Genomic DNA, 9,978 nt, shown 5'->3' on the forward strand with positions numbered 1-9,978 from the left:
CGATGCTGCAGAGTCTTGTCAACCAAGACAGACCCACAGCATCCAGAGCCTTAAGGAACTCCGGGCGGACCTCATCCACCCCCGGGGCCTTGCCACCGAGGAGCTTTTTAACTACCTCAGCGACCTCAGCCCCAGAAACAGGAGAGTCCACCACAGATGTCAAGAGTCATTCCACTAACTATAAAATATACAACATGCTATTCGTTTACCAAACAATCTGTCACTCCTAATCGCCAAATCCGATTAAATCTTCTTCCTCTGCGTCGCTTCTAAATAATATTATTTGATATTTTACGGTAAAGTGTTATTAATTTCACACAAGTCGATCCACAAAAAACTGCGACTTATAACCAAAAAAATACAGTAAAACTCCACTGTGTAGGGGAGGAAGCAACATGAAGTTGTTTCTTTGTTTCTCTTATGTATTGTAATCAACAGAAAAATATTGTTTTAATCCAAGAACTACGTACAAAGTAGAGAAAAGGCAGGATCTGGCCAAGTTCCAGACGACCTCTTTTTGAACTGTTTTCCGACCTTTTCCGTGAACTATTTACGACCTTTTCCGTGAACTATTTACGACCCCGTCTCTTTGGTAGCAGCTGTTAACATGTGGTCAGAGAAAATCCAAATAAAGGAGGAGACGTACAATCTTTTGCCACAGTGTGGGTGACGCCGTAAGAGGTTACAGCTCGACACGTTTCTCCCCAAATTGAGCAAAATTGAATTCTGTCTGTTTACTTCCTTGCTTCTTGTCTTGTTTAATAGATGTCATCAATGTTTGAACCTGACATACGGTTTTTAGGTCATGATGTGGTTATGAATAATAACAGGAACATTTTCGGGGGATTTCAACATGGTTGGGGGTGGTTATGAATAATAAAACATTGTTAACATTTAAATTAGAATAGTCAGACTAAACATTTTTGGAGCTGAAACAGGCACAAACGTTGCACAAATGTCTGGAACAAGTTTGGGCGGCTTTTTGAAAAAGCTGCGGGGTGGTTATGAATGATTAAAGGTAATAACATAAATAATATAAGAGTTAGACAAAAAAGAATTTGCAGGCCCACGGCATTAATATAACGTTGATTATACGTACATGTCCTTTAAAACAACGTTGCAAAATAGTTGTATTTGTAAATCGAGACAACGTTGATGTTGAATGTTGTAAAATGACCAACATTCAATGGTTAAATCGTCAGAACCCAACATTGATTAAGCGTTGTTAAAAAACATGTTGTTTCAACGTTGTATTTGTGCTGTAAGATGTTGATTGTAAAATGACCACATTTCAATGATCAAGTCAATGTCAGAACCCAACATTGGTTCAAAGTTGTCAAAAAGCATGTTGTTTCAACGTTGTATTTGTGTTGTTGAATTTTTGTTGGGGAAATGACCATATTTCTATTGTCAAATCAACATCAAATCCCAACATTGATGTAACGTCGTCAAAAAGCATGTTGTTTCAACGTTGTATTTGTGTTGGGGAAATGACCATATTTCAATTGTCAAATCAACATCAAAACCCAACATTGATGTACCGTCGTCAAAAAGCATGTTGTTTCAACGTTGTATTTGTGTTGTAAAATATATTGGTTGGGAAATGAACACATTTCAATGTCAAATCAACATCAAAACCTGACATTGGTTCAACGTTGTCAAAAAGCATGTTGTTTCAACGTTGTGTTTGTGTTGTAAAATGACCAAAATTCAATGTTCAAATCAATGTCAGAACCCAACATTGATGTAACGTCGTCAAAAAGCATGTTGTTTCAACGTTGTATTTGTGTTGTAAAATGACCAAAATTCAATGGTTAAATCGTCAGAACCCAACATTGATTAAGCGTTGTTAAAAAGCATGTTGTTTCAACCTTGTATTTGTGCTGTAAGATGTTGATTGTAAAATGACCACATTTCAATGATCAAATCAATGTCATAACCCAACAAAGTTGTCAAAAAGCATGTTGTATTTGTGTTGTAGAATTTTTGTTGGGGAAATGACCATATTTCTATTGTCAAATCAACATCAAAACCCAACATTGATGTAACGTCGTCAAAAAGCATGTTGTTTCAACGTTGTATTTGTGTTGTAAAATGACCAAAATTCTATGTTCAAATCAACGTCAGAACCCAACATTGATGTAACGTCGTCAAAAAGGATGTTGTTTCAACGTTGTATTTTTGTTGGGAAATGACCAAATATCAATGGTCAAATCATCGTCACAACCCAACATTGGTTCAACGTTATCAAAATGCATGTTGGTTCAACGTTGTATTTGTGTTGTAAAATGACCAAAATTCAATGTTCGAATCAACGTCAGAACCCAACATTGATGTAACGTCATTAAAAAGCATGTTGTTTCAACGTTGTATTTGTGTTGGGGAAATGACCATATTTCAATCGTCAAATCAACATCAAAACCCAACATTGTTGTAACGTCGTCAAAAAGCATGTTGTTTCAACGTTGTATTTGTGTTGTAAAATGACCAAAGTTCAATGTTCAAATCAACGTCAGAACCCAACATTGATGTAACGTCGTCAAAAAGCATGTTGTTTCAACGTTATATTTGTGTTGTAGACTTTTTGTTGGGAAATGACCATATTTCAATGGTCAAATCATCGTCACAACCCAACATTGGTTCAACGTTATCAAAAAGCATGTTGTTTCAACGTATTTGTGTTGTAAAATGACCAAAATTCAATGTTCAAATCAATATCAAAACCCAACATTGATGTAACGTTGTCAAAAAGCATGTTGTTTCAACGTTGTATTTGTGTTGTAAAATGAGCAAAATTCAATGTTCAAATCAACGTCAGAACCCAACATTGATGTAACGTCGTCAAAAAGCATGTTGTTTCAACGTTGTATTTGTGTTGTAAAATGACCAAAATTCAATGTTCAAATCAACGTCAGAACCCAACATTGATGTAACGTCGTCAAAAAGCATGTTGTTTCCACGTTGTATTTTTGTTGAGGAATGACCGAAATTCCAATGTTCAAATCAACGTCACAACCTGACATTGAACAAACGTTGTCAAAAAGCATGTGTTTCAACGTTGTATTTGTGTTGTAAACTTGGTTGAAAAATGACTAAATTTCAATGTTAAATCAACATCACAACCTGACATTGGTTCAATGTTGTCAAAAAGCATGTTGTTTCAACGTTGTATTTTGTGTTGTAGAATGACTAAAATTCAATGTTCAAATCAACATCACAACCCAACATTGATTAAACATCGTCAAACATCATGTTGTTTCAACGTTATATTTGTGTTGTAGACTTTTTGTTGGGAAATGACCATATTTCAATGGTCAAATCATCGTCACAACCCAACATTGGTTCAACGTTATCAAAAAGCATGTTGTTTCAACGTTGTATTTGTGTTGTAAAATGACCAAAATTCAATGTTCAAATCAACGTCAGAACCCAACATTGATGTAACGTCGTCAAGCATGTTGTTGCAACGTTGTATTTGTGTTGGGGAAATGACCATATTTCAATGTCAAATCAACATCAAAACCCAACATTGATGTAATGTCGTCAAAAAGCATGTTGTTTCAACGTTGTATTTGTGTTGTAAAATGACCAAAATTCTATGTTCAAATCAACGTCAGAACCCAACATTGATGTAACGTCGTCAAAAAGCATGTTGTTTCAACGTTCTATTTGTGTTGTAAAATATTGGTTGGGAAATGAACACACTTCAATGTCAAATCAATATCAAAACCTGACATTGGTTCAACGTTGTCAAAAAGCATGTTGTTTCAACGTTGTGTTTGTGTTGTGAAATGACCAAAATTCAATGGTTACATCAACATCAAAACCCAACATTGATGTAACGTCGTCAGAAAGCATGTTGTTTCAACGTTATATTTTTGTTGAGGAATGACCGAAATTCCAATGTTCAAATCAACGTCAGAACCCAACATTGATGTAACGTCGTCAAAAAGCATGTTGTTTCAACGTTGTATTTGTGTTGTAAACTTGGTTGAAAAATGACCAAATTTCAATGTTAAATCAACATCACAACCTGACATTGGTTCAATGTTGTCAAAAAGCATGTTGTTTCAACGTTGTATTTGTGTTGTGAAATGACCAAAATTCAATGGTTACATCAACGTCAGAACCCAACATTTGTTAAACGTCGTCAAAAAGCATGTTGTTTCCACGTTGTATTTTTGTTGAGGAATGACCGAAATTCCAATGTTCAAATCAACGTCAGAACCCAACATTGATGTTACGTCGTCAAAAAGCATGTTGTTTCAACGTTGTATTTGTGTTGTAAACTTGGTTGAAAAATGACCAAATTTCAATGTTAAATCAACATCATAACCTGACATTGGTTCAATGTTGTCAAAAAGCATGTTGTTTTAACGCTGTATTTTGTGTTGTAGAATGACTAAAATTCAATGTTCAAATCAACATCAGAACCCAACATTGATTAAACATCGTCAAACGTCATGTTGTTTCAGCGTTATATTTGTGTTGTAGACTTTTTGTTGGGAAATGACCATATTTCAATGGTCAAATCGTCGTCAGAACCCAACATTGGTTCAACGTTATCAAAAAGCATGTTGTTTCAACCCTGTATTTGTGTTGTAGACTATTGGTTGAAAAATTACCAAATTTCAATGTCAAATCAACGTCACAACCTGACATTGAACAAACGTTGTCAAAAAGCATGTTGTTTCAACCTTGTATTTGTGTTGTAAGATGTTTGATTGTCAAATGACCAAATTTCAACGGTCAAAACAACATCAGAACCCAACATTTATTGAACATCGTCAAAAAGCATGTTATGTTTCAGTTTCTCAACATCATGACCTCATTCAACAAGTTTTCAACGTTGTTTCAATGTCTTGTGCCTGCTGGATGATGACATCACTAGTCAAAAAATGCATTTTAGAAAAATACTAACATACTTTGGTATATTTTGGGTGATAATAAGGGGGGTCAATGTGTCACAGGCAGAGGTGGGTAGTAACGCGCTACATTTACTCCGTTACATCTACTTGAGTAGCTTTAGGGATAAATTGTACTTCTAAGAGTAGTTTTTATGCAACATACTTTTACTTTTACTTAAGTATATTTATAGAGAAGAAACGCTACTTTTACTCCGTTCTATTTATCTGCAATCAGGTTGCTACTTTTTTTTTTATCGATCTGTTAATGCACGTTTTGTTTGTTTTGATTTTGTCAGACACGCATTCAAAGTAGGAACTAAGCATGCCTGCGTTTCACCAATCAAATGCAGTCACTGGTGATGTTGGACCAATCAAACAGAGCCAGGTGGTCACGTGACCGTCACACGTCGAATCCGACCTAAAAAAGTTGACAAACTTATTGGGGTGTTACCATTTAGTGGTTAATTCTGTACAGAATATGTACTGTACTGTGCAATCTACTAATAAAAGTATCAATCAATCAATCAAAAGTGTAAAGGAAAAAAGACACTTTTTATTTCAACCGTACTTCCCGTCAAAAGCCTAAAGACTGATCGCACAGTTCCTGTCTTCACAATAAAAGCGCCGCTCCATCGCGCCTGCACTAACAAAATAAGAGTCTCCGAAAGCCAGCGCAAACAAGCTAGCAAGCTACGGAGTTTGCCGCCAATGTATTTCTTGTAAAGTGTGTAAAAAGGAATATGGAAGCTGGACAAATGATGCCAAAAACCAACCACTTTCATGTGGTATTAGACAGAAAAGTGGAACTTTTTTTCTCCTCCATTTGAAAACGTGGATGTTATCAGCACTATACTGTCTGATTCCAATCAATGCAAGTCATCAGAATCAGGTAATACACCAACTTATATTCTTGTCTTCATGAAAGATAGGAATCTATATGTTAAACATGTATGTATATTCATTAAAACACCTTTAACATGTCAACAAAAACGGCAAAATAAATAAATATAAATTATATACTGTATATATAAATGTATATATATATATATATATATATGATATGTGTGTGTATGTTTATATGAGATAGATCACCTCGACTTGGTCATTTATTAAGTAATTGATTAATGTTGACAAACTTATTGGGGTGTTACCATTTAGTGGTCAATTGTTCGGAATATGTACTGTACTGTGCAATCTACTAATACAAGTTTCAATCAATCAATCAATCAATCAATCAATGCCTACTGAGCCTATGGTGCTGTTAAGTTATTGTGGCTCAATGTGCCTTTTTTTTTATTTTAATGTATTATTATTTAATATATAATATTGTTTTATTTGCTTAAGAGATATTCCTGGCTCTAAATTTGCTCATTGCTATTTTTATGTTTTTGTGCATTATTTGTTGCCGTAATCATTAAACAAACAGGTTACTCATCAGTTACTCAGTACTTGAGTAGTTTTTTCACAACATACTTTTTACTTTTACTCAAGTAAATATTTGGGTGACTACTCCTTACTTTTACTTGAGTAATAAATCTCTAAAGTGACAGTACTCTTACTTGAGTTCAATTTCTGGCTACTCTACCCACCTCTGCTTACTACCCACTTCTGCTTACTACCCACCTCTGCTTACTACCCACTTCTGCTTACTACCCACCTCTGCTTACTACCCACTTCTGCTTACTACCCACCTCTGCTTACTACCCACCTCTGCTTACTACCCACTTCTGCTTACTACCCACCTCTGCTTACTACCCACTTCTGGTCACAGGTCAGCATATCTCACTTTGCCAACGCTCTTACCCACGATGTTGAACCACACGGGGGTGTCGGACTGCCCCACAGCCACCGCCCCCACAGGCTGGGCCACGGCGGCCGTCTCTGCCACGGTGAAGTTGTAGCACCTCTGCGTGAACAGCAGGGGCAGCGGCGAGGGCGCCGGCCTGCCGATCCACTCCACGTGGAGCTTGACCGTGGTCCACAGCGGGGGGTCGCCGCCGTCCTCCGCTTTGATCTGGGGAGACAGGAAGTGACGTCACGCGGGGGGGAACCAAATAGGGTCTTTTGTCATGTGACATATCTGACATCGTTTAGTCTTTTGCTAGAATCACCGTTTGAACGGGAATGTCGGGCCGGGCGATACAATGATGTCATCATCATTAGTGATAGACCTGAATCGATATCAATGATGTGTTTAATAAAATGTTTTGTGGTTTTTTTGGTAGGAAGAAAGCGGAAGTAAGGAAGCAAGGTTGGTTGCATGAAGAAAGTCCCCTACTGTCTCTATGGTGACCCAGGAATGCAGGATGTCATCACTAATCAGTGGGAGTGACACGCTAGCAGCCAATCAGGTAACAGTAGCAACTTTCAAAATTATGTAAAACTATATATATATATATATATATATATATATATATATATATGTGTGTATATGTATGTATATGTATGTATATATATATATATATATATATATATATGTGTATATATGTGTGTGTAAAAATAAAAGGTAAACATTTCAATGTATGTATAATGTAAAAATTTAAATATGAAAATAAAAAATACAATAAGTATAAAAATAGCTGAGGCACTTATAATTAAACATAAAAAATAAAACAACAAAATGTAAATAATATATATATTATGTAAAAATTTTAATATAAAAATGAAAAATACCATATAAATAATACAAAATAGCTGAGGGGATTATAATCAGAGAAAAATTACTTTTGAAATACGTAAAAAAAAAAAAGTATAAATATAAAGAAATGAAACAACAAAATGTCAATTATTAGATCATGTAAAAATTTAAAATATGAAATCAAAATATACAGTACACATATAAATCATGAAAATAGCTGAGGGTGTTATATTTGTAATATGTAAAACATATATCTAAAAATAAAATAACAAATAAAATATATTTTTATATATACATATATATATATGTATATAATGTAGAAATTTGAATATAAAACATACAATATAGATTAAAAAAAGTTTAGGAGATTATAATCAGAGGAAAGTTACTTTTCATATATATATAAATAAATATGTAAAATTGAAACAACAAAATTTGAACATATGTATAATGTAAAAATGTAAATATGAAAAGAAAAAATGCAATAAATAGAAAAATAGCTGAGGGGCTTATAATCAGAGGAATGTTATATTTATAATATGTAAAACATATATCTTAAAAAATAATACTTTTGAAATATGTAAAAAAAAACAATATATAAAAATGAAATAACAAAATAAATTTATTATATCATGTAAAAAATTTTAACCTGAAAATAAAAAATATAATACAAATATAAATGATCAAAATAAACAATATTTATAATGTAAAAATACAAATAAATAAAAAATTCAAATACAATAAATGTACAAATAGCTGGGGGGCTTATAATTACAGAAATGTTACGTTTAGAATACATAAATATCTAAAAACAAAACAACAAAATATTAATATATATGATGTACAATTGTAAAACCTAAAAATACAATAATTATAAAAATAATAACAAATAGCTGAGGGGCTTATATTCAGAGGAAAATTACATTTTAAATACGTTATTAAAAAAACAACCTATAAATATCTAAAAATAAATCAACAAAATATAAATAATATATATCATGTAAAAATATAAAAATAATAAATACAATACAAATAAATATATAAAAAACTTGTATATATATATATATATATATATATAGTATCACAATGACGAAATAAAAAAAAAAAAATGTTTACATCTAATATATTTTTCTGCTGTCTTTAATTCATAAAAAATATGAAATGATCCGTGATATCGCGCAGCAGTTGTCAGCCGTATCGCCCAGCCCTATGTACGTGGAAGGTAGCATCATAAAGTCATGTAAAAAGTAGCAAACCTTATGAAGTGTTTTATTATCAGCACTTTGTTTTGTTGACGTGATGCGCTGACTGAAATATAAAAACTCTTTTATCCTCGGGGATCAAATTGATCTTTGCCGGCTCATAAAAAGGAAGTGTGATGCTAAAAAAGAGGATTTGGGTCGGCTGAAAAGTAAGCGGCGTGAGCGCTTAAAGAAACATTTTCTGGAGGTTCAGAGGTCAAACCTACGGTGAGGACGTAGTAGCTGCCCGCCGCCACCGCCCTCTTGGACGACACCGTGGCGGTGCGCGAGTCGATGCCGAACGTCTCGTCGCCGTTGCCGTCCACGATGCTGTAGCTGACGTTGGCGTTGGCGCCCAGGTCGCGGTCGTGCGCGAAGACCCGGTAGACGGCCTCGCCGCGCCTGCTGCGGTCCCGCTCGGGCAAGCTGACGCGGTAGGTTGACTCCGGGAAGACGGGCGGGTTGTCGTTCTCGTCGTCCACGTGCACCATCACCCACACGGTGGACTGGCGGGTGGTCACCGGCCCGTCTAGGACCGTCACCTGGGGAACACGTAGGGGGGGGACATGTGGGTTATCCATACTGCAATATCACCTGGGGAACATGTGGGTTATCCATACTACAGTATCACCTGGGGAACACGTAGGGGGAGGGACATGTGGGTTATCCATACTGCAGTATCAATACCACCGAGACCAGATCTTTATGCTCTGATAGCCATCCTCCAACAAAACCTCAATACTTTGATATTTTACTTCAGGACTGTCCGAATTTTTTCCACCTAGAGTCAAAGTATGCGGGGGCCATATTTATATAGTTTCATTTAAAAAATGCTATAAACAGATATTTTAATGTGACTATATATATATATATATAATGTATGTATGTATATATGTATGTATGTATGTATATATGTATGTATGTATATATATGTATATATGTATGTATGTATGTATGTATATATATGTATGTATGTATGTATATATGTATGTATATATATGTATGTATGCATATATATATATGTATATATGTATGTATGTATATATATATATGTATATATGTATGTATGTATGTATATGTATGTATGTATATATATGTATGTATATATGTATGTATGTATATATGTATATATATATGTATGTATGTATATATATATGTATATATGTATGTATATATATATGTATGTATGTAT

General features: G+C 34.4%; 1 protein-coding gene and 1 long non-coding RNA gene across 3 annotated transcripts in view; one reads left to right on the forward strand and one right to left on the reverse strand.

Moving 5' to 3' along the window:
• The window catches only part of LOC133552059 (protocadherin Fat 3-like), a 193,085-nt gene that overhangs the window by 124,319 nt on the left and 58,788 nt on the right, over window positions 1-9,978 (reverse strand). Inside the window, exons 7-8 of the mRNA XM_061899369.1 lie at window positions 9,014-9,328; window positions 6,711-6,921 (exon numbers count right to left, since the gene is read on the reverse strand). Of these exons, the coding sequence (XP_061755353.1) occupies window positions 6,711-6,921; window positions 9,014-9,328 (526 nt within the window). The remainder of the gene's footprint in view (window positions 1-6,710; window positions 6,922-9,013; window positions 9,329-9,978) is intronic.
• LOC133552060 (uncharacterized) overlaps window positions 1-9,978 on the forward strand; it is a 118,306-nt gene that overhangs the window by 54,068 nt on the left and 54,260 nt on the right. For both annotated transcript variants that reach the window (XR_009806608.1, XR_009806609.1), the window contains exon 3: window positions 7,133-7,258. This is a non-coding gene — a long non-coding RNA (uncharacterized LOC133552060). The remainder of the gene's footprint in view (window positions 1-7,132; window positions 7,259-9,978) is intronic.

Source organism: Nerophis ophidion, linkage group LG04 (assembly GCF_033978795.1).
Source record: "Nerophis ophidion isolate RoL-2023_Sa linkage group LG04, RoL_Noph_v1.0, whole genome shotgun sequence".
Classification (NCBI taxonomy): domain Eukaryota; kingdom Metazoa; phylum Chordata; class Actinopteri; order Syngnathiformes; family Syngnathidae; genus Nerophis; species Nerophis ophidion.